The sequence below is a fragment of the Phoca vitulina genome, unplaced genomic scaffold (genome assembly GCF_004348235.1).
Source record: "Phoca vitulina isolate PV1807 unplaced genomic scaffold, GSC_HSeal_1.0 scaffold10, whole genome shotgun sequence".
In the NCBI taxonomy this organism is placed as follows: Eukaryota; Metazoa; Chordata; class Mammalia; order Carnivora; family Phocidae; genus Phoca; species Phoca vitulina.
In genome coordinates, this window is record NW_022589713.1 from 8,070,941 (window position 1) to 8,097,075 (window position 26,135).

The 26,135-nt window shown below is 38.3% G+C and overlaps 1 protein-coding gene across 3 annotated transcripts in view; it reads right to left on the bottom strand.

Moving 5' to 3' along the window:
• TSC22D2 (TSC22 domain family member 2) overlaps positions 1-21,975 on the bottom strand; it is a 54,338-nt gene extending 32,363 nt beyond the window's left edge. For 2 of the 3 annotated variants that reach the window (XM_032408459.1, XM_032408461.1), the window contains exon 1: positions 19,391-21,975. In XM_032408459.1, coding sequence (XP_032264350.1) covers positions 19,391-21,360 — 1,970 coding nt within the window. In that variant the 5' untranslated portion in view covers positions 21,361-21,975. Of the gene's footprint in view, positions 1-7,937; positions 8,010-19,390 lie in introns of all 3 variants that reach the window. The other variant, XM_032408458.1, reaches the window with a different exon arrangement.
• Positions 21,976-26,135: the final 4,160 nt, after the last annotated feature.

A 26,135-nucleotide genomic window follows, 5' to 3' on the forward strand; every position in this document is an offset into this window, starting at 1 on the left:
TCACCCTGAAAATAATTACCATGATTTTTCAGAGTAGGGCTGTGATGACTTATGTTAAGTGACTAACCAAAGAAGGTGGTAAACACATGAGCAGAAGCATATAATAATGGATCAGCTCTGAAGTCTGGTTATGTGATGAAAGTAATGTCAGCATGTCAGGTGTTCCATTTCAGCTAGCCATAGCAAAGCTAAGAGAGGAGAAGAAATGCTCAGGATCCACTGAAACACCACATCAAACAATGAGATGCAGATCTACGGTTAAAACTCTGGCAGTAGACAATCAACCTTAGACAACTATCAGAATAAAACTAGGAGGATACAATAGAATATAAAGGATAGCAATTACATAATTTGTAAACCCAAGAGGTGACTAAAAAGGTCTTCAAATTACACTACTTTTTCCAATTCCATATAATTAGAATCCCAACTTAATACATATATATAAAAATCACGATACAGACAAAAATTGGTACATGAATACACTTCAATTTCTGTTCTGAGACACATGCACATTAATATCCACCTGGTCTCCCTCTCTTGCCATCACCACCCCCCCCAAAACTCTGAGAAATAAAAGACATCCTCTTATAACATTTTTCCAGTCCCAGTAGTTGTTTCAGCTGAATTTTAGGCATCTGGCCTATCTCCCCTCCCCACCCCTTATAATAAAGCCTTTAAGTCTACTCTAATTTAAACTTTCAACAGTCCTACAGAAGACTAATACGAGAGAAGTATTTATTTATATAAGACAGAAGGAAAAAAGACAGGTGTTTGATAATTAAATGTAATCTGTGATCTTGTATTGGCTCTTGGATCAGGTAAAAAATGGTCATGAAAGACATTATTGGGACAACTGCAAAATCTGAATATAAACTGTATATTACATATAAACAGTGTATCAAACCTGAATTTGCTAATTAAACTGCTGTTACATAACAGAATCTGCTTAGGCAACATATGCTAGAAGTATTTTTGGGTCAAATGGAGAGGATATCTGCAACTTACTCTTAAATGGTTCCTAAATAGTATGTTAGGATAATAAAGCAAGTATGACAAAATGTTAATGTTCAATCTCAGTAAGATTCTTGGAGCTTTTTATTATTCTTGTAATTTTTCTGTAAATTTTAAATTTTTTCAAAGTAGAGATTCAAACATTTTCCCTTCTTTTTGGTTAGTAAATAATATTCTCAGAATCTTCTAGTCTCTAAGATCACTTATCCTCTTCAGAGCTTCTCCTGTTCTCTAAAAGTGGGTAGTGTTTCCCAAGGGCCTGGCTTGACCCTCTTACCCTACTCTGCTCACTCTTGGCAACCTCAGCCTTTCCTAAAGCTCAAACTCTAAAATAATAATAATGAAACAAATAAATAAATGGTCTTCAATCTCTTCTAGCCTTAGCTTCTCTAACAAGCTGCGTGTCTGCAGCTCCAGTTGTACCTTGAGTATTTCTACCTTGACTTTCCACCAGCTCACTCATCCGAAAGTAGCTAAAACCAGAATCTCATTATTGTTTTCACTTTCCCAAACCAATTCTTTCACTAATACTTCCTAATGGTACCACCATTCCCTCAATTAGGTTTGAGACTTTGGAGTCAAATTTGACTGCTTCCCTATCATACCCCTTGAGTTATAACATCGTGTAATTCCTGCCTTCTGATAACTATTCTTTCCTCATCTCCATTGCCTCATTCAGGCCTTCATTACCTTTCTATTATCTCTGGTCTCTGTCCAATCCAATATCTCTTCTCTGTTGTCTTCAAATGATTTGTGTACCAAATTTAACCGTCCTTTATCACAGATGCTCTGTACTTTCAGAGTGGCTCACTGTATTCCTCAAACGGGAATTCTCCCTTTCCCTCAGGTCTTTAACTCTGACCAAATTCTACCCACCTTTCAGGTTCCCACTCAAAAAGTCACTTTCTAAAGAAGCTTTGACCAATACCTCCAGCTGTACTTGAGAGACATAAAATGTTTGAATTTTAAATGACAGTTATCACTTTCAGTCATGTGATGATGTTCTTACCTTTTTCCATATCAAGACCCAGTTCACTGGTTTCCCTACTGTGACCACCACTTAATTGCCTCTGATATGGCATTCTTTCCTAAGAGTTTGCTGGTCTTCCATTCCTTAAGCAAATATATAGCTCTTTGAGGTTCTTTTAAGTAGACTCCATGCCCAACATTAACTCACAACCCTGAGATCAAGAACTGAGCTGAGACTGAGTCAGACACTTAACCTACTAAGCCACCCAAGCACCCCTCTTGCAGGTTTTCTGATAATCATGGCCAACAATGACAAAACAGAAGGAACTCAATTCCAATGCTTTCCTTACCACTTCTTTCCCATTTAGAACCAGAGGGAATAAAACTCTACAGAATAGGGATTTTAAAAGCAATTAGCTGTACACCTCATTCAAGGTCAACATTCTTGACAGAGTCAGGAAGAGAGTTATTAATTGTATTAATATTAATATGTAGTGATGGAAAGACAATTTTGCAGGGATGCATCTACTTGCAGAAAGTAAGCTCAAACCTCTCTTCAAACACCCCCCTGGCTATCTAGGTAGAGTATAAAGAAAGTAGTTTCTAGTTACCTTTGTATTTAGAGTAACTATCCTATAGAAATGGACTACAACAGGTCTGTAACCATTTTTTCCTGTTTTTTCCAGTTATAAAAAGATTGCCTACAATTACATTAGCTTTTGTGACAGGCCTGTCACCTGCTAATCGATATTAGAAAATGCAGGCAACTAATACATCTAGGTATTTTTTACTCTAACTTTTTAACCGAGAAATTTCAACTTTCCTGAATTAACATACAAATTCCGTCAATTTCTCAATTTCTTCACATGCTTCAGACTGTTAAATTTATAAATGCTATCATCCAGTAATAGCTAAAACTTCCTGTTTTAATGTCTGAACATTTTATAAGCATGTCCTTAAGGTTTTTATATAAATCTGAGATCCAGTCCTAAAAGGTGACAGGTCACTAAAACTTTGTCCTCTAATTTCATGTCTTTGATTATCCTCTACTGGGTATCTGTAACTGAAGTCGGTCAAAATGTAATCACATAATAAATTATGTAAGTACTAAGTACAAATTATTAGAGAATATATTTGGGGTGCTTACAAAATAGTTCAGGTTCTTATCCTCAAGGTACTTCTAATAAGTAGAGAACATCTCCTAATAAGGAGAGAATATTTGACTAGTAACAGTCTCCAACAAGTAACTCACTATGTGATTCTACAAAATTATGTACTGTTGACCCTTCAACAACATGGGTTTGAACTGCATGGGTACAGATAAAGATTTTATTTATCTATGTTTACTGATGTACAGTTGACAAGTTATTTAGTTTCATGTGTACGACAAAGTCAACATAGTGATTAACATACATGAATTTTTTACAGTACTATAAATGTATTTTCTGTGATTTTCATAACATTTTATTTTCTCTAGCTTAATTTGTAAGAAAACAATATATAATACATATAACATATAAACTATGTGTTAACTGGTATCAGTAAAGCTTCCAGTCAACAGTAGGCTATAGGCAGTTAAGTTTTTGAGGAGTCAAAAGTTGTACTTGGATTTTCAACTTCGCGTGGGGGGGAGGGGGTCAGCGCCCTCAACCCCCGCATTGTTCGAGTCAACTGTAGTTCAGATCTACAACTGTGCAGAGTCATATAGATGAATCTCAAACACTGGGTGAAAGAAGACAGACACAAAATAAGGAGCTTAAAATATTGTGTCTTGATCTGGGTCCTGGTTACACAGGTGTGTTCAGTTTAAGCTGTACATTTACAAATGGTGTACCTTTCTGATACAAATTATACTTTAAAAAAGTCTTATCACTGAGCATTCAAAAACTAGATTAGCCAAGTTCTGCAACCTGAGTTTTACCATCTGGGTTAGCAAGTACTGGTGGGTGTTAATGATGTACCCAAGCTTCTTGGAGGATGAATAAAACAAAACAAATTATCTCATATAAGCAGCTTATTTCTGATTTACTCCTAAGTTCAAAAATGAAATCTCATAGGATCAATGATAGGAAATACTGAATATCTGTCTTCTAACACAAAATACTTGATTTAAACAAGAACTTTTTAAAATCCAATAATTTTTAAACTAGATATAAATAAATTTAAGTGAATAATCTCTATAAAAGACAAAACAAGGGGCGCCTGGGTGGCTCAGTCATTAAGCATCTGCCTTCGGCTCAGGTCATGATCCCAGCATCCTGGGATCGAGCCCCACATTGGGCTCCCTGCTTTGCGGGAAGCCTGCTTCTCCCTCTCCCCCGCTTGTGTTCCCTCTCTCGCTATGTCTCTCTCTGTCAAATAAATAAAATCTTTAAAAAAAAAAAAAAAAGACAAAACAAAACAATTTAAGTGAAATCAGGTATCTAGTAAAAAGACCATCAACTTGGACATTCATTTTAATAACCCAGGTGCACTACTACTTTCCTTATTCATTTCTCTTTAAATACTGGTGCTATCATAAGGAAGGACAAGCCAACTCATGGGGATAGTGTACCTAGCAAACTGTTACTCTCATTTGTTAACTACATTTATGCATTTTCTTCATTAAGGCAGAAATAGTGCATGTATAGTTCATCAATGAAGTTTAAATCCTGACAAGCTACCTGATTTCTTCCTTTAGTCTACCTGAGCAAAAGTTTCTTCCTCCCTAGTGCTCCTTTACCTTACTGACCTAATATATACTAGAAGGTAAATTTGTTTGCTATAAATTCTTACCCTCAGCTTTTTTGCAGACAAAGGACTGCCAACAAGAGCCTGTTCCCCAGTTATCAGTAAAATAAGTTTCTAAACTAATTTTGTCAATGTAACAAAGCAATGCCAAAAATTAAGTTCAGAACTGTTCTTTAAAAAAGTAGAAAGTCAAAGTTTAAAGTTACTATTTGGAAATGCCAATAGGCTAGAATATCACTAAGTATCACTACCACTATAGTAAGATAATCTCCAGAAAGCTAATTACTGAAACTACATTATTCATTTTAATAAACAGTGAATGCAAATATTCTGCACTTCCTAAGAAAGGGCTGTATTATTTTTGAGCTGTCAGTATCAATTGTCCTTGTATTTGGCAATGGTTTCAGCTTGATTCCCTTAGTACTCTGCAAATGACAAATGGGGAAGACAGGGAACAATGATAGCACCTACAGGAAAAGGGAAAGGAAGGCTTGACAGTATAGCTTAAACTTTAATGCAATAACTGAATAAAGCATTGGCTATCAATGGAAAGAGATAATTTCTAAATACAGGCAGAGGCAAATAGGTGAAAAGCTTCTCAATTTGCTAATTCTAATTTAAATAGAGAAGGAAACAAAGGGGCCATTAGGGAACTCTGAGTCAATGTAGGAAAGGTATATTAATTACTTGTATTTTGATTAAAAGATACTCTGCTAAAAGAATCCTGGGGAAAAAAAAAAAAAAAGATTCCAGTCTTTCAAGTAAGGCAAAATCAAGGATCTTCAGCTATTTAGGGCAGGTTTAATGAAAACTGGACAGGGCTTAAAAGCTGTCTCTACTGAAAATGAATTCCAAGATCTCATAAACAAGAGCCTGAACTATGGTATCTGTCAATACTGAAAAGCAATTTTATACCTCAAACTAAGTAGATAATGTAAGGGATTTATATCTCCTTAAACTCCTGAATGGTTCTGTTTAATAGAACCATCCCTGCAAAATACTTATTTGCCAAATTAGTAAAATTGTTTTAAAAATCCGTAATTTATAATAATAAAAAAATGAACAAGGCAATTTGGTGAAATCTAACATAAACATGGTCAGGAGAAGTTATATTTAATATCTTTTAAAGCTTAACACACATAAATCTTCAACGCCGTCTGCAATGAAAAAGAATGTATAATCCATAATACTTTATTTGCTAATACACCTACTAAAAAGTCTGTAGATATTTGCCAACTGAGGTCATACAGTTATAACTAATAAAGCTAGCCTACTGCTCTTATCAATTGAAACAATTTTTTTTTTTAAGTTTTATTTAAGTAATCTCTACACCCAACATGGGGCTTAAACTCATGACCCCGAGATCAAGAGCCACATGCTCCATCAACTGAGCTAGCCAGGCACCCCTCAATTAAAAATTTAATAAGCTAATTGCAAAGTTAAAAGGAAGCCACTAGCACTGGGTTGGACCTGTCACTTTGGTACCAAAGGGCCAACTTACAGTGAAGAATGGCTGACCTAGAATATAAATTCTGATTATAGATTGGCATTCACATACTATTAACACGCTATTAACTTCTTTGACTCTGGACGACAGGCTTCAAGAAGAGCAAATACTTTCAACCCATGAGAAACTACAGATACAGCAACTTGCCTCATTTCTGATACCTTAAATATTTCTGTATCTAAAAAGGAAAACAGATAAGAAATATTTAGCTGTAACAACAAATGATGAGTAGGCAACTTCTATGGTTGTTTTATAATGAAACAAAAGAAAACTTTTAATATTAAGTCAAAATTATAAAAAATAAAGCTCACACCTTTCTACATCGTTCTGATGAAAATACTAGCTCTCGTTTATATTGATATCATGGTAGCTTACAATATTTAGCTATTTGAAATAAATTACCATACAACTAAAACTATTCTTGCTACATTTCTAAACAGAATGTTATTTTTCCTTTTTCTAATGGAAAAGTATAAAGTACAACCGAAAGTACTCACCCTGGCTACATCGGATAAGCCATATGAATGACTGAGCATTCATGCTTGTTTCATGTCACAATTTACATTTATGTCTTAATTTACATTGATACAGCTGTACAATTTCAAAATTGAAATTATAATCACTGTCCTATAAATTTTAGAACTTCTTGTTCTACAAGAAACTATTTTAAAACATTTTCAGTTAAGGAACATATCACTGAAAAGATACTTTGTTAGAAAATCTCTTTAGAGTGACACACAAACAAATCAAGCCTAAGAATTAAAAGACTGTTACCATTTGTAGGCAATGTAAACCATGTCTTAACATGACATGTACATGCACTTAGCAATACTCTTTTCCAATGAAAGAGATGGAGTTAAGTCCATGAGTAGTATCCAAACTATGCCAGAGGACACAAATGCGTTGCCAGGCAGAGTTAAAAGAATCTAACAAAGCTTTGTGTGAATTTTTAAACAGCATTTGAGCTTGTTCTAGTCATTAAACACAGAATGATGGAGCGCTAATAAATATTCACCAAAATAACTGAACAGAGCATATACTACTTAAAATGTGTGTTAAGCAGAAAGATAAACCAAATTATCTTTTGCTATAAATGAACTCTTAAGACTTCGTTCTATATTTTAAAAAGTTAAAAACAAAATTTATGTAACATTTCTATGAGAAAAACTGTTTTAGGAGTTTACAAAACAGTAATGCAGGCAGGTCTAGGGAATCTAACAAACAAGCTTGATGTTAAAGTTTCTCAACAATATAAAACAATGACTACTACTTTGATACCTTGGTCTTGTCCCTTTTCCAATTTCTTAGTATGTAAGTAACATTTCGCTTTGAGTTACTAAGGCGTTCACAGAGAAATCGTATAAAATAGGACAAAAGTAAACTAACTGTTGTTTATTTTACAGAATATATTTTTACATTAAAATATACAAGGATAAATGGATATTTCATATAATAAAATTCAAGAGAAATATATAAGTCCTTCAAAAAAGTAAATATACTTAAAAGTGAAGTAAAAAATAAAGTATGTTTATATTCTATTTAAAATATAGATTGCTCTTTTGGTTTATTTTGCTGCTTTGTCCCATGCTAGATACCACATGATTTCCCCCCCCTTAAATTACATAAAAAGTTTAGGTTTAATGATGAGAAACCAGTACAGTGCAAAGCAATTCATGCATACACTTTTGCATGTATGCATTCCATATGTAAGTATTCATACCTATCCCAGAGGTTCTTTGATTCCTGAAACGTGTTCAAATGGAACGCTTGGTAGAAAGCAGTTGAAGGATTCCTGTGAGATCCAAGAATCAAATGGAAATGAGGTTGAGAAAGTACAGTAAAATCACTACTTTTCAAAAAAAGATGGAAGATTTTAGATTTTTAATATAGTGTAATGGCTTTAGTAAAATGAAAAACAACACTACATAAGCTTGCTTAAAAACATTTTGAAAGAAATTAAAAAACTGGATGAAATCCAGCAGACTTGACAACAATTCAGGATCACAGTTCTAAAAGAAAGGGATAATACAGATAAAATAGCATCCAATTATGTGTGTGCGCATAAGTTTAGACATATATGTGACCAGTTCATAGCCTAATCAACACTACTCTATATCAGATGCCTTTGTAAGTCTCTAAACATTTAGCAGTTTAGCAAAGCTGTTCCCAGGTACAGTACTCATGTAAAATAAATTAAGCTACACCTTCATAATATAAAAATTCTTCACAGGATCTATTTGACAGAGTTTGATGATGAACAATTGAGTCCTTTTCTGGGTTGGACTTGACATGGTTTCTACTTTCATAATCCATTTATTTATGCGTGGTTTCTCTGGATTAGGGCAAAACATGGTGCAGCAATTATATGGCAGCTTTCTAATTTCTTGCATTAGTATAGTGCCCCTTTAAGGGGTAAGAGCTTCCACACCTTAATTACTCTCTATTTCTACCATTCCCTGGACACACATTCCCTAGGGCTATAACCACAGAATCTTAACTGATGGGCTCATCCTGGCGAGCTCCCAGCATGCACTATTCACCTCACATCTCTGCAGTGGTTTCTTAGGGGACTACTTAAACTTTTGACAACTCTGCTAATAGCTCCCCCTCTACCTCAGAATATTCCCGTAGTTTCCCCAACCCCAACCTGTACATTAGGGAGCTAACAAAAACTTGTCGTATCACCTCTAAAATCCTTGACCCACGCTGTAGCAGAGTAACAGCAAGCTAAGAACCTAAGTACGTATTACATACCAGGCACTATTCTGAGTGTTTTACATTTATTAACGCAATTCTACAACAACCCTAAGAGGTAGGTGTTATTATTCCTATCTCACCAATAAGAAAATGGGTCAGAGAGAAGTAATTTGCCTGATGTCACAGAGCTAGTAGGTAACAATCTGGTCCTAGAGTTTATCCTTTTAAACTACTATGCTAAACATATAGTGGAGTTCAATTTTAACCTCTCTAGGTCTCTTTATCAGTTAAATGGTGATATTATGATCTAGCCTTGCAGAGTGGTTAAGGAACTGAGACTATATATAAAGCTCTTTATATATATACAGTCTATGGTCAATAAATAATAGCTATTATTTTATCACCAAAATGAAGTTCAAATACAACATGGCAATTCTGAGACCCTCACAAGCACCTTAAGAGAGTCCCTACCATATTACTAATACAGTAAGAAAACTATTTCCAAATTCTACTGGAATAGCAATCAAATATCAATGATCAACAAGCAAAACAAATACTCAACAGAATTCCATGATTTCAAAATTCAGATTAAGACTCATTGTCTTAATACCTACTGAATTTTTTAAAAATACAAAATGCATTTTTTATTTTAACCACTAGGTACCTCTTAGATGATCCAAAATTAGGAAAGGCAGACAGACACTAGATGCCAGAGTGTCACCAAAGCAACTATTTGATTAATTGGCATCTTCAGTATACGTACTTCTCTTTGCTCTACCTACTTTAACTCCTTTCTATGCTTTTAACCCTTTCTCTATTTTTCTCTAGACTAGGTCCAAGGTAATCAAATATATTGATTAGACCTGCTAATATCAAGGATTAAGAGGCTGTTAACTACTGTTTATTTAACAGCTTGTATCCTCTCAAGATATATTTGGCAGGCCCTTTTTTTCACTGTACTTGGAAATCAGTCTATCAATTTAAATGAAAGTCAACTGAACCAACTGAAGAAAATCGATTGGCTTTTTTTTTTTTTTAAACCAGGCTTACCCAGGACCATATGGGGACAAGTTTGCTTTTCACACAGGTTTGGAGACCTTGGATTTAAAACAGAGTGACTCAAAGAGGAAAGTAGTAAATATGAGAGAACAACAAAGAGTAAACCTAGAGGTTATTCTGCAAGTCTGGAATTTAAAATTCATTAAAGAGTTACAATATATTTATAAGGATGACATTCTTTAAAAAAACTTCAGATCCTCTGACTTTGGAAAAATACATACATACATATTTAATTTGAATCAAATTCATATGCCAAATAAATTGGGTTTTAAATGAAATCATATGACTTTAAGTTATGAGATTCTAGCATTTTTACAGCACAGACTCTAAAAATGAAATGTTTCTCATAAGTCAAATGTAGAAGTGAAAAAAGAACATATCTGCAGTTAGTTGTGTATCTTGGGGCAAAAAAGGAACCTATGAAATAAAATACTATAAATGGACCTAAAGTCTTCAGAACATGTCAGAACAAATACACTTAGGTTGCAAAAGCTGGCAGTGAATCACTTTCTACATACATTCAAAATGAAGAAGCCATATGGAGTAATACAATCTATGTACTCTGGAAAAATTTAAATAGTCTAGATTCCAAGGATAAACATTTAGACAGGCTTATAAAATATGACATTTTTGGTTTCTCGAATACTTCAGCAGGGATGCCTTCCATAAACTTGAGGAATTTTTAGCAAATAGCAACAATTAGCCTCAAAATATTGATTAACAGGTATAGATTAAAGAAGTCTGTAAAACCTAGCTGATCAAGAACTTCAAAAGAGCCATTTGTAAACAATGAAGGGCTTGATCATCAAAGACTTCTGTTTTGGAATGGCATAAAATTGAGGAAATTAATAGCCCAAGGAAAACACCGTTAATGGAGATCATTTCAAGGTTATATAGTCTATGTAATCTGAAGGCACCAAGTCGCAACTGACATCATTAAAAATTTATTAGAAAGAAGTACTGAATTTTATGCAACTTTGGTCACAAATTCTCTTCTGCCCAAGAAATAAAATTTTGAAACCAGTTTTCTAATAACGTATTTGATGTCAATGTTAACTACTAATCTAAATATAAAGCCAACAAAGCACTTCTTAGGGAGACTGAGGTGTGGTTTATTCTGAATTTTCTGAAAATGCTGTTTTCCCATCTGTGGACATTTTTCTTTTTATTAAGGAGGGCACATGTTGTGGACATTTTTCAAAACCAATGAACAAAACATATCCTCTTCCTCCTGACTTTATATACTAAATAACCCGTCCTATTAATTTCTAAGTACATGAAAGTAGTACATCACAGAGTGACTCAAATGTGACATACATTGACCTGCTTTGGTAAGATACTATCTTTGTAGGGTAACTGTAACAGAGAGGAAAAACATACATATACTACACCTCAAAACTAAGCTATGAAAATTGTTGAAGCTTAAAGGATGAGGTACATGAGCCTTGAACTCAGCAAATACTTTCTTCCCTTACGTCAAAACTCAACTTTAGCAATCTCTAAATAGAAACCAGGGAAACACAATAAGCAGAGGAACAAGGGCCATCTCCAACATTATTATCTAAGGATTTAAAATGATTAAAAATATCCTTTAGGTAAAGGGTTACAACACAACAGATCAGTAGCTACAGTAGGCTTTTCCTTCCTCCTGTCTTATAGTCAGCAAATTAATAAAACAAAACTAACTCTGGAAATACCCAAGAGCACTGGCTTTGGAGTCAGAAGGCCTAAGTCTGAATATATGTTATGTTACTCAGTAACTATGTGATTCAAATCCTCAAAGCCTCAGTTTCCTTAATCCATAAAAAGGGGAGGAACACTTCCTTACAGTTGCGGAAAAGCTCAAATGAGATTATGCATACATAAAGCCTGACAAAATTAAGCTTGGTTTGTTGTTTAATATAGGATTACAGTTTCCAAATCATGCTATATAAAAATCAACTTTTAGTAGAGTATCTTAACATACACCAAATATTTCATCATTATTAAGGTAATATTGAGGCAAACAGAATATTTAACTTAGAGCTAGGTATATACCAAGCTATTTAGTACATTCCATTGGATAAGAATTCTGACTTCTGGGACTCAGAGCTCCCCCAGGATTTCCTTATTACACAACTTTATCGCAAGATTTTAATTAAAAATACAATAATCACTGAAAAGGGTACTGAAATGGTTCCAAGATACATACTACTTTAACAATAAAAGCTTCAAGAAACACCTTTAACAGCAACCATAAACTTCTGATAAAAAAAAAAATCTCAATTTCTCACCATGACATTTAAGCCCTTTACTCTGGTTCCTGTCAAATTAATCACATCATTTCCCAAATCTGACATCTCATTCTTCCACACTGTTACACAAACTGCCATTCTCCTCTACTCAGAAAATCATCCTTTTCTCTTAACGGTGACCCCTTTTAAGATTCAGACCAAGAGTTAGCTTCAGAAGAATGCACAAGTAATAATGGGTTGATGCTGAGGACAGAAATTGGGTGGCTGGAGGAGAGAGGTGCAGAGAGGCTTTCAGCTTATACTCATATATTTAGAACTGTATAAACGTATTACCTATGCAGATAATAAATTAATTTTAAATAGAAATCAGTCCATTTCCTCCCCATACCAAATCTGACCTTATGTCCTAAGCTGTTCCAATTAGTACCTTTTATTTTACTCCATCATAGTCTATAATGTATATGAAAGTATACATTTGATAATTATTTTCATATAATCTGAGATCTTGGGAGGGTAGGATAGTCTTTTTTCTGTATTCCAGAACTTACTATTCAGAGAACACAAAGAAAGTTGAATGACTGACATACTGTCACTTTAAATGTTTTCTTGGGTATTCAACCTACTTGATGAGTATCTGGCAAGCTTCGTTTTTGCTTTGTTTTGTTTTTTGTCACATGATAGTCTGGTGGCAGGAAGGTTTAACTTGGCAGCTCTCTTATGAAACATGTCTAAATGTATCGAGTCATACACAGGGAACCTTAAAAATCTGACCAAGTCTCAAATTCTAACATTAAAATGAGGAAAACTGAGATAAGTTGAAAGACTTAACTAAAGAAATTAAGTGGTAGAAAAGCCAGGATTAGAACCCAACTGCTATATGTTTTACAACATCATGACTTTTCTGGCCTAAAACAATGTCTCCCTTTCTCTTATTACATCCATATACCATGTAATTACACTTTCAGATCAAAACTGAAGACTCTTGGTATGATTTATAGCATGATAAGGTGTGATTTGGGAGAACAGTTTGTGGACAATGAAATACTAACATTTCTGTAATGTATGCTTGCCATACATATTATATATGGACTGTTTACAAATTATTTGCATACCTCATTTAATCCTCTCAAACTTTCCAACACAGGTATTATCCCCATTTTTCATATGGGGAAACAAGGGGCTTATAAGGCTAAATAACCACCTGAAGGTCAAATGCCTCAAGTATGCAGCACAGTTGGGATTTCAGCCCAGGCATATCCAACTCCACTGTCTGTAATGGTCATTCATATAATATGCTAATACATAATTAAGCACACTACTGATTTTATTTGACCAAGAGCCTCCCTCTCCTTTTTTGTTTTTGTTTTGTTTTCAAAAGCTAGGTAGACCAAATACGAAGCAAGGATGGGTTTCAGATTAACTTACAAAACTATTTAGTAAAACTTAATTCTAATTCTCCTTTAGAAACTAGTTGGTTTTAAACTTTGCTTTGGGTATCTTTCATTCACAGATTAAACAATTTTCTTGTTTAATAATGAAGAGGGATTGCCTAACACATTAAAAATAACATTTAAAACACACCAGCATTATTTACAATAATTAACACATTAATTACAGTTTCTCTTCTATATATTAATATTCTTCATCAAATTTTAGTGAAAGCTTATGAGGAAAGGAGGCTTTAAGTAATTTAACATTCAGACTTCACTTATTTGTCTTGCTTACTCCAATTAGCAAGGCACTAATAGTCCATGTTCTAGGTAAACACTATTAAAATTATTACTCAGTGATGTGCAGAATTTTCACGTAACCATCACATATAAATGTATAACTTAATGAGAGTTCATTCTTTTTAACAAATGTTAGTTCAGTACAAAGAAATAAAACTAAATACTGAACTCTAATTTTGGGCTTTAAATGTGAGAGGTAAGCAATCCAGAGAAGCATGCACGCAATTTAATTCACCTGATTTAAAAGCAGAAATTATGAATATACTTTTTAGAGATAAAAGCAGATTAATATATTCTTAATATTACCAGCCAAATTTGAAATGTATACATTAAAATATATTATGAAAGTCACGTAATGATGTACAGGAATGATATGAATTGGTTACTGTTCTTAAATCTTTACGGAGGGGTTTTTGCCCTAAACCATGCCAGATTAAGAATGTCACAAATATTGAGTCATTTGGTATGTTCAAGAATTGCTGTGGGACAGACCCAAATTATACCAATGATTCAGGTATGCACATTCTTTGTGGATACAGTAATTTTATTACACCATATAAAAGAGCAGCCTCAAATCACAAGTCCACTTGGTTTAGTATAAAGAACTAAGTTAAGAGATTTATTCCAATTCAGGAATTTTGCTACACATACCCCTTAAATACTGTTAACTATTAAGGTTTTTAAAATTAGAAATCTGTTCTTCCCATTAGTAAGAAATTACTTAGGGAACATCATCATTCAGGCTACATTTAACCAGACAAATCTGTTTTTATAAACCCTCTCTTCCTCATACTTAAAGAATATTTAAAGAGTAATGCAGTTAAGAAATAAACAGTATCTGTTCAAAAAGGAAATACATACTGGTCTAAAACAATTATTTAAAAAAGGAATTAGATGCCTTTTCTTCACTAGTAACAAGTATTCCTATTCCTTCTGAAACCATATTTCATATCATTTCACTGTATGTTTTTCTGTCTTGGTTATCTGCCATCACCCTCTACCTCCCCCTGCCCCAACTTCTGCTATTTTAGGTAAGAAAAGTCAAGATCTTTTTATACTCCCCTAACAATCATTCCTCAATAAAGAGACTAATTTTGGTTTCTTTACCATCTGATTGTTGGGGGTGCTCTTTGTTACTAGAACACTAAAGTGCATGACTACTTCCAATCTCTTCTGGTGCACAGAAAGACTAAACTCTATTCCAAATTAGCAAGTACCAGATCCATAAATCCACTATCACATTTTACTATTTCCAAATTAGTGCTATCAGAATTCTCAAAGAACAGATTAACATTACACTTATTCTCAGGAAGTAGAAAACATATACACCACAGTATCAGTACTATAAAAAAATGACTTCTCATAAAAGCAATTTAGTTCAAGATACCCTACTTCCCCTACAAGGAAAAGATAGTGTTACTAACATAGAATGTGTCTTACCCACACACATATAAGCCCTTATGTTTACTAAAGGTTACCAATGTTCAGCCTATAGAATTTAGTTCATACAAAATTCTGAACAATATATATGGCACTGTTAAAAAAAAAAAAAAAAAAAAAGGCGCCATCCATCTTTTGGAAATCTATGATAATTTCCTTTACTTAGAGCCATGTTTATGACTAAAGTATATTTTAGTAATCAGCCTGGCACTCTGATGAATCCATCAATTATCAGTTTTTATACTAAATAATAATGTCATTCATACAGAGGATTTCACACTTTGATTATAAAATCCTTGGTAAGAGTACATAGGATAATATGTAGTGTGTGATTTAAACGTCAACTGTAAAGCTGGAAGGGCAAAATTACCTCCACAATTCAGTATCGATAAAGAAACATAAGCTCCCAAGAAATACAGATTCAACTAAGGAGCTTTCATTTGTAAAGACTAAATGCAGTGAGACTTTTAGAGCTCTAATGAGTATCTATAGATTTTACAATAAAGGTAAGAGTGACAGTTCTATCTCTTAATATACATTTACATAATCTTCTCACTTAACCATCAAGTTAAAAAAACCTGCCCAAGTATGTGTGTGTATATTTGAGAGATATATATATACATACATATATATATATTTGTACAAACAAAATTTGTGTATTTATAGCACATACCAGGATACACCACTTAACATTCACAATTTGTAATACTTAACCAGTAGTCATTAGCAAACTACACAAATAAAACCATTAACAAGATACAAAGATATCTGCCACTAAGGGATCCTTACAATCAGGTTTTCAACAATCTTTTGGTTGTAGCTGACAGTTCACAATTGCAGCCATTCATAAGAGTTCCTGGAATGTGGCCTACAGAGTTCACATTGGTCAGCTATCTGTGGAAAACGATCTGTACTGTGTTCCCTTTCCAAAAGGGCCAGTAATATTTTGCACCTCTCCCCATTTACCAAAAAGGAGTCTGTTAAGTGTGTCGGAATTTAAACAAATTTTTAAACTTTCAGTATAAAAGTGGCTTTTTATGAACTATATTTTCAACCATTATTATATCTCCAGTTTACACAAAATCGGTTTGAAGAATCATCGACTATAAGCCTTTCCAGTGAGAAAGGCTAGAATATATAAACTTTATGGCAATTAATAGTATAGAGTCAACAGGCAGTGTTAACTGAACTTTAAAACATTTTCTTGCTTTCTATATATAACCGTCAGCCCTTTTATAGGTATATTATTAAAATGTATTTATAAGTCTTCTTTCAAAATAAATAAGTCTCAAAATGAAGCTTTGTAAAAGGTAATGGAGCCAAAACCACAGATAGGGTTTTTAATATACAAACTAAAGAACCTCAATCATTTTTGTTAATCTTCCATTTTCCTTCCTTTTCTCAAAGAACTAGACTATGTTTACTAACATATTAACTTTAAAAAAAAAGCAAACTGTTTACAAATTTTTAGGATCTGAAATTTTCAACCTATTCACAAAGTTAAAGTCATAATTACTCAAAACCTCTCACTCCAATGTTTTATTTTGCATTTGAATGACTGCAACTAAAATTGTATGCAGATTTTAATTTAAGAAGGCAACCCCAAATCACCATATAAAAAGTATGATTTTTGTTGGTACAGTTTCCTCAAAAATAGTCATCTTAGTAATTTAAACATATGCCTAGAAAAATTGTGTTATTTAATTTCAAGCATACAATTTAAAATGCCCTCTTTCACAAAGGCTTTCCATTAAAAACAAAAACAAAACAAAACACTATTTCTACTTAATGGATTTATTCCTTCACCAGGTGTGTTGGTCCAGTGACAAAATAGTCAAATGTGTAAGATTACATCTTGAAAACTAGCATGTTAAATTAAAAACCAATGAAAGACTATAACAAAAATTAGAAATGCACATTGGTAAGTAATGCAGATTTTAGAAGACTGGGTGGGGGAGGGAAGGACCATATTTAATATAGGACTGCACACACATCAAAACCCCTGCACTGGATTAACTATTGCCAATTGATAAGAACAGATGCGGTAGTATCTGTAGCTCATTAACCTTACGAAATAAATTCTTAAAATTATTAACCTTTTAATAAAGAGGATAAATAATTTTATTTTTGAGGTCGTACCCTAAAGAATACATCCCAGAGTTTCCATTTGTCAATGGATCTGTCTGCTCCATGCCACATCATTATATTTAAGTTCTGGGGAATGTAACTGCCTATTTTGTAAACTGAAAGAGTTGTGAAGAGGAGAGAAAAATACATTCTTCATTCATAGACGGGCATGTGTTTTACAAGGAGGCGGGTGTGGTTTGGGAAACCACTCATCATTTCTTGAAATATGGAGGCAATATACAACAGGAACAGAGAGGCAAGCAAATGGTTATTTACCAACCCATCAGAAAAAATTGGCTTCTGGCAGCTAGAAAAGGGAAGATACCTGTTGCCTCTTACAAAAGATAAATAAACAATCTGCATTTCAGGTGTGCCGCTATGTGTGAAAAGTGAAATATGCGAGATGTAAAGAGGGATTTTTCTGAATGGCTTGTGGAATCAATTTCTTTACTTGGTAGACCCATCCATATAAAATTTCTCAATGACTAGCTAGCTGAGCTCACTTATGGACACGTGGTATTCTCTAAGAGTTCTCAAATGGAAGAAAGACTCCCAACAAGCAAGTCACCTACAAAAAAATATGAACTTTGAATTACAAAAAGCAGAGGAGATGATTTCAGTGAGCATTTTTCAAACCAACAGAAGTATATAACAAAAATACAAGGCTAATTAGAAATGAAAAGTTAAGAAAAGAATGTGAAGGAACTCAGAAGAAACAGAAAAAAAACCTTCAACAGATCTCATGGTTCTACATACCAATTATTCTAGAAATCCATAAAATTATCTTTTAACACATCTAAAATTAACCTCGCTCAAAACAAAAAACCCAGCAAATAAATGCCTGTGAAGTACCTGAAACTTTCTCTGTAATTTTTAAATGTAATTTTAAAGCTTTGTAACAAGTTGGTTTTTAAAAATTTGCAATATGTCAAATTTTCCTGTGACAGTTCCTGAAAACCACTTAAAAATCCTCACTGAACCATAACCAAACATCAACTGTTGTACAACTGGTAATGGCAATACACCAATTTTCACTTAAACCATTAAAAAAGCATCCCTTAAATAGAGGGAGCCAATTGTTGACAACTGTTAACACTTTTACTATAAAATTACTCTAATTTCAAGAACTGTAGCTTTTACTACTGTCAAAGAGTCTTACTTCATACCTCCCTTTCCACAGTTAAAAAACTACTGATGGAAGATAACATCTTTCCAATACACTTTTTACTTCAAAAAAAAAAAAAAAAAAAAGGATCTTAACGAAGTCACTGGGAAGCCTCCTGACCTTCCATGTTCTTTTATTTAAAAGGCTGGAGGACGATATGATCTTCAAAGCCAGACTTGACATTTCACCATTCTCTCTCCAGCCTTTGCAGATACACTGGAGGAGATTCCTTACATGGATCTTTCCCTACTATAGAGGACCTCTGGTTTTGCAGAATGGGAAACTTCTGATTTTATGTCTTAGTCTCCAAACTCACACTGACAAAACTCTCTGCCGTAAGGGTTCAAGTGCGATTGTTACCTAAGAAAAGGACAATCCTGTGGGGCATAATCTACTAGTTACCACCTGTAAATCGAGAGAATTAAGCTTAAATCCACCTTTTTTGAATGAACAAATGTTGTGTCCTTATCCAATTCAGTGCTTTTAAATGACTGTGACAAGACCAATTCTCTCATTACACCTTTATATTAGCAATCTAAACGAATGCATTTTCAAGAACTGACAAATTAATCTTACTAAACACAAACTAAACTTACTAAACACAAACTAAATTTAAAAACGCTAAGGGCCTCAAAGTGAAAAAAGAACTCTTAAGTTGCATTCTAAACTACAATGTTTGGTCAAGCACTCCTATCAAATATTTTAAGTAAGATTTCCATACCTGTCTTCATCACCATCAACAGGAATAGCTATGCTGAATACAGAGGTGGCGAGACTGTTCATAGGCGTTAACTGAAGGGGGTTTGCCAGGGCATCTGCAACAGGAGGCTTCACAACAGGCTTATTTTCAGCAATGAGAGAAAGTGGTGGTTGAGGTAGGGGTTCTGATTTTCTTCTAGTATCGTCAACATGCCCGACTAAAGGTTGGGTCTGAGTCTGAAACTGGCTTAGCTCAGACTGTGGTAGACTTGTTGGTGCACTGGGTGTGCCTTGCGCTAAGGGCAGCCCAACATGCTGGATTATGCTGCTGCTCCTGCTGACTGGCGTATGGCTGCTCAGCTGCTGCGACTGGACCAGAGGCGCGGGTACATTTGGCATAGTAACAGAAGTGGTAGACACACTAGGCACGCTTGGAGCGGGCACGGCTGCAGGCACGTTTGGAACTCCGGGCAGCACGGCGTGGGGGCCGCCAGGCACGGCTGACGGCGCACCACTGCCACCCATCTGCGGCGGAGGCACGGACTGGGGCTGCCCGGTCCCAGGGGGGACCAGGCCCGGCGGCACGGCGCATCCCACAGCAGCCAAGGGCACTCCGGCCGGCTGACCAGGCGCGGCCTGTCCGCCTGGCGCGGGTCCCGGCCCCGGGGCCACAGCTTCACTGGGCAAGGAAGACACGCCCATTATCTGCGCACCCACCGAGGAGGCATTCGGGCCGGTGCCCACGGGAAGGCTGGCAGCCGTGGCGAGGCTCGCTCCGGCGCCGGTGGACGAGGGCTGCGCGGGGCTTGGCGGCTGCAGGCCGGCCACGTGCTGCTGTAGGTACTCACTCTGACCCGCGGGCTGGACTGGCAGCAAATGCCCAGGCGGTAGCTGAGGGTACGCGAACGGCTGGAGCGGCTGCGTCGTAGGAGCGCCGACGGCGGGGCCCGGCTGCTGCGGCAGGGGCACGCCGGGCTGCGTCAGGGTTACATTCGTCAGCGGCAGCCCCTGTCCATTGGGCCCCTGCGGGAGGACGCCGGGGCCGGTTCCCTGGGGCTGGCTTGGCTGCGGGGCTGCCATCATTTGCTGAGGCCCGGCCGCGGCTCCCGGGAACGGCGGCACTGGAGCCGCGCTTTGAACCACAGCCCCACCTACGGGCGGCGGTGGCTGTGGCTGCCCAACGCCAAAACTCTGCGGCTGGGCCGGGGCGGGCTGGCTCATTTTCTCCGACGGGGGTAGCTGTGACACAGCAGTCAAGGAACTGTCAGTTCCCGAGTCGGGCCCGTGCGCCCCCTGCATGGAGGCCACCACCACCACCACCGACCCTCCGGTGGCGCCCAGGCCGCTGTCCCGCTCCGCAGTCTGGTCAAAAGTATTGCTGTGCCTAATGCAATCCCCAGACCTGGTCAGGACGCTGCTGTCTGAATCCCGCTCATAGTATTCCATACACGTCCATCGGCCGCGGCGGTAGGGCTCCCCGCTCCCGTGGTCCAGCTTGATCACGCGAAAACGGGAACTACAAGTGGTGGGGGGCTGTGATGGGGCTGCGGTCCCTGGCCCGGCAGACGAGCCCGTGACCGGGGGGGCGCCGGGTGCTCCCGGAGAGGGGGCCGAGGTGGCGGCCGCCGCCAGGGTACTGGCCAGCGCCCCAGCCACGCTCCGGGCCGAAAGGGCTCCTCCTCCGTTGGCGGGAGCAGCCGCCGCGGCCGCCAGCTGCCCGTCCAGGAGGAGGTTTGGAGAGACGGTCCCGGGAGTCTCTGCATCCCCAACATTGTTGAGTGTCTCTTCGGAGGAGCTGCGCTCGCAGACCTCCTCAGGGCCATAATCCGTGGCCCGAGAAACGTCGAATATTTCGGAGGAGACGTCCTCTGTACGTGACTCGTCCGGGTCGTCCAGGCTCTCAGTGTCCTCGGTGATGCTAGTGGCCACCTGAGCCGTGGTGACACTAGTGATCTGGAAGCAGCTCTTCTTCTTGGCCGGCATCTTGGACATGGTGAGGAAGGCTGGAGGGCAGAGAGGCACGCCGGCTCCTCTGCGATCTTGCCGGAAACCAGGAAGGGCAGAGCAGGGGCCCCCAAAGACAAAGTCCGAGTCCGCGCTGGGGTCTGAGGCCCGCCGCTGTTAAGAGTCACTGGCTGATCCGGACGCTGGCCGCTCTGTGAGACATCCTCCTCCCCGTTTCCTTCTGAGTCGATCTCTACGGCTCTGCCCCCGTCGCACTCGCGCGGCGGCTCCTCCTTCCTTTTCGCCTCCCGCAGCCGCGGCGCCTCAATTCAATCCCCTCAGCGGCGGCGCGAGCGCGAGCGCGATCCCAGGGGCGGGCCGCCTGCTTCCTCCTCCCGTCTCCGGGGCCGCCGTGGTCAGTCTAGCTCGGCGCTCGGCGCGGTCAGCAGGCCTTGGCTGGGGGTGGGAGTGGGAGGGCGAAGGGGAGGAGGAGGTGGAGGTGGCGGTGGCGGCGGCGGCGGCGGCGTTGGCGTGAGGGGCGGTGCTGCCCCGCTCGGGCTCCTCAGGCCAGTGCCGGCGTCAGCTCTGGGCTCCCGGACGCTGAGGGAAGAAGGGGAAGGAGTGGCGAGTCTGGCGCCGGGGATTCCTGATTCAGCCAGGAGCCGCGGGCTGGGGCTGGCTGAAGGTCCCGCGGGCGGGCGGCGGAGCTGCGGCGCGGGCGGGCGGCCCCCTCCCCGGCTTTAGCCGGAGCTCAGCCCCAGGGACATGTCGACTGTCTCTGGCGGAAACCCGCTCCGGGGGAGGGGAAAGCCGGTTCGGTCCTCCCCTTACAGGGGGAGCCACCCCGCGGGCGGCGGCGGCGGCGGTCTCGGCCTCCCCTCGCGGCTCCTGAGAAGAGTGAGGGGCGGCGGCGGTGGTGGCGGCAGCCGCCTGGCTGGCCGGCGAGCGGAAGCGCTCCGGCTGTGTGAGGTAGCGGTGGTAGCTTTTTCGGCTCCTCCTCGGTGCGCCCGGTTCGCAGACCCTGGAGAAACTGAAATTCAAACTGCTGAAGCGGCGGCTGCAGCTCCCTCCCCTCGGCCAAGATGGGGCTGAAATGGCCGCGCCAGGGATGCTGGGAGGAGCAGCGGCCCCGCTGCCGCCGCCGCTGTCGACTAAAATGCCGCCGCTGCCGCAGCCACCGCCAGCGCCGCAGCCGCCGCCGTTCCGTGACGCACCGGCGTCGTGACGTCACCGCCCCGCCCCCTCCGGTTTCCTGCAGTTTCGCGTGGAGGCTGGGGGGCGGGGGAGACGGTGGGCGGGACTAAAGGTTAAAAAAGGGGGGCGGTTTTTTTTATTTAAAATTTTTTAAATTTAAAATTTACGCTGTAGGTCTTTAAGAGTTGAAGAGCTGAAGACTCTTAAATTCCAACCCTAGAGAAGCTTACAACCGCGCCAACCGGTTTTGTTCCGAGACGCTGGAAGACTGGATGGAGGTCATGTGCTGTGTCTAATGTTTAGCAAAATCTTAGAGAAACAAGGGCGATAGAAATGGGGGTTAGGGAGAGTTAGGATAAAGAGGGAGACCAATGGAGGAAGCAAATCACTTAAAAAAAGTCTTCTGAAAATAAATGTTGACCACTGTAGTCAGAGGAGTGAAATATTGAGAGAAATGCGGATGATTAACCAAGAATAGCAAGCCAGATTGAGTCAGAAAACTGATCTTTCAGCCAGAAATTCTGTCTCCAACAATGGCATCAGGAGATGGTTACTTGCCCAGGGTGAGGTCAGTTTAAAAAAAGATTAGAGGTTACCAACATATCCCTCATTTTCCTGAATTTGCTGTGATTTCAGCATCGAAGAGTTCATTTAACCTCTTGAGACTGTTTTTACTTTCAGCACGAAATCAGCTTATGGGCTCCATAAATGTAGAACCTACTGCGTTAGTTATAGTTCTTTCTTTTGTTTATTCTAAAACTCCTAGTTGGAGCCAGAGTGTTACGTGGTTTGAATTGGGCCATGAACAACCAGAACAAGTCAGAAAGCACCCTTTCCTCTCCCAGTACAGAGAGCAGCTATAAAGTACTGGAGATTTTATCATCTTTTCGCTACTTTCTGGCAAAAGAAAGTGGTAAGGCCATTCTCTTACCCAGTTAAAAAAAAATGGGGAAGGTGGCTCTTGAACTTTGACACACTAATACATCATGTATGTAAAATCCAAGAAATCTTGAGGGGAAATCAAGATTTCATATCACAGCTTTAGCAGTCATATCATTATGACTTACATAAATCAGTTAATCATTATACTCAGTTCTCTAATCTTTAAAAAGTAGAAATACTTTTTATGACAAAGGATGGTGAGTATAATGATTTTTTGATTTTTTTAAAGATTTTATTTATTTATTCATGAGAGACAGAGAGAGAGAGAGAGGCAGAGGGAGAAGCAGGCTCCCAAGGAGCAGGGAGCCCGATGCGGGACTCGATCCCAGGACACTGGGATCATGACCTGAGCCGAAGGCAGACGCTTAACCATCTGAGCCACCCAGGCGCCCCAAGGATGTTTTGATAATGACAGTTTACAGAAAATTTTTCGGTCCTTACTTGTAAATAACATACAGACACATGTCTTTTCACCTTAGTAGAAACCATGTCCTCCAAACCCAAGTAAAGGAGGTCAGGATGTGAAATAAGACCACATAATAACATCCCTGTTTCTTAAGAAGATGGGAGAGAGTAAAGGAACAAAGTGTAACATTATGCCGCTATTGTGGCAGAGATAGCTAAAGGAATGTTTCATTTCTAAATCTGTAATTTTGGTAATTGTTAGAGATATTTTCCATTAATAAGTTAGATCAACTGGTTAAATCCAATATCAACTTACGAAAGCTTAATTTAACTTTGATTTACCATATTGTTAAAAATGGTGAGCAATTTTGGAAAAATAGGTATAAGATGCCTGCTTGCCTCATTACATTATCTTATTACATAAACTTCTTTTTTTTTTTTTTTTAAATTTTATTTATTTATTTGACAGAGAGAGACACAGCGAGAGAGGGAACACAAGCACGGGGAGTGGGAGAGGGAGAAGCAGACTTCCCGCGGAGCAGGGAGCCCGATGCGGGGCTCGATCCCAGGACCCTGGGATCATGACCTGAGCCGAAGGCAGACGCTTAACGACTGAGCCACCCAGGCGCCCCTTGATTACTTGTTATGATGATCTTAAATCACACAAAGGAAAAATCTAAAGTAATCTGTAAGATGATTTCTCCTTAAAGAACACATTAAGGATTTATTATGAAATGAAAGTAATGATAAAGATAATTTAGAAGAGATCAGTAAGTGGGCTATATTTTTGGTAAGAATGGGGTTAAAGATGTTAAAAGACATCTTAGCCTAAAATAAGATGTATAAAGTTAAAATGTTTTGTTTATATTTTTAAGGATTTCTGTGTGAATAAAATAGTTCTCTTGAAAGTAAGTTTTCCAGAAGTCTTAAAGGCCCTAGCTTCTCTTATACATTTGCTCCTTAGAAATGTAAAGAATTTATTGCATAAAATTGCTATGAAGAAATGATAAAAATTCTGGTTGTTACAAATAGGTTTGAAACCATTTTACAGAGGAAAAAAATCATAGAACTGTCATCAGACTACACAACTATGTAATTCATGGTTGGCCCACAAAGGATTAAAAGCCTCCACATAACTAATTAAAATGATAGGAAACAAGATGTACCAGTCAGTATATACGCTCTGGGTGTGTGTGGAAAGTTGACAATAAGTAACATGGTAGCCTAACTCACTGGAACTGGAGAGATCTCTGGAGTCCCAAACCTCAAGACCAAGGGTCTTAATGCAAGTATCCTGGCTCCATGCTTACACCCAAAAACCACATGTGGAAACTGTGGGAATCCTTGATTACTGCTCCAGAGCACCCAACTTGACTGTCCTACATCTGGTACTTCCCTCAAAGACTTATTTTAAAGCCATGTGTGGGAGGTATGTTTAGGAAGAACAATGCAGGGGGAAAGAAAAAACAATTGCAGCAACTTAGAAAGTAAGGACGGTTTCCACTGATGACCGAGAAAACCAAAACCAAACCAAACCAAACACACAACTACTATAGCAAGATTTCATCTTTTCAGAGTATCATACTCCAAATTCTACTAGGTTATTATCTAACCATATCAGTACCAGATGGTAAATTGTTTCATAGTCACAAGATCCTGGAATGTGAACTGTAGATACTCAAGAAAACCTTTTTTATTTTCTCAGCAAGTACATAATACATTTAAGATAGTCATAGTACATTATCTAAATACTCTGGGGTAGAGAAAAGAAAACCATATTTTCAGGAGAACTTAAGCAACTACCTACCTAAGAGAAGTAGTCCTTTAGCGTTAATACTATCAGTTAGTGACATTTATTGAGCCCTCCCTGTGTGCATTAAGAATTGAACAGCCTGTATCCTAGCCAACAACTTTTTCTGGGATTTAGAAATAGCTTATGTTTACTTTCTATATTTTTATCACCAAATTGTTAGAAAAATACAAAATGGAGGACTAGTTTTCAGATTCCAAAAAGCATTTGCTAGAAATAAATATCAGCTGTCTAAACAAGTAGCACTTGATTTATTACTTTGATTTTCCTGGGGTTCCATTTCTGGAACCATATCTTACTAATAACCTCTTGCAGTTGAGGCCATTATGTAATATTATCTGAAAAGTAAAAAACAAAAACAAAACAACAACAACAAAAAACTGTAATGAAAGAAGACTAAGCCTAGTGAAATTCCATAAATACTTTTATGAAAGAAAACATCTGATTGAGATGCATAATCTTTTCATCACTT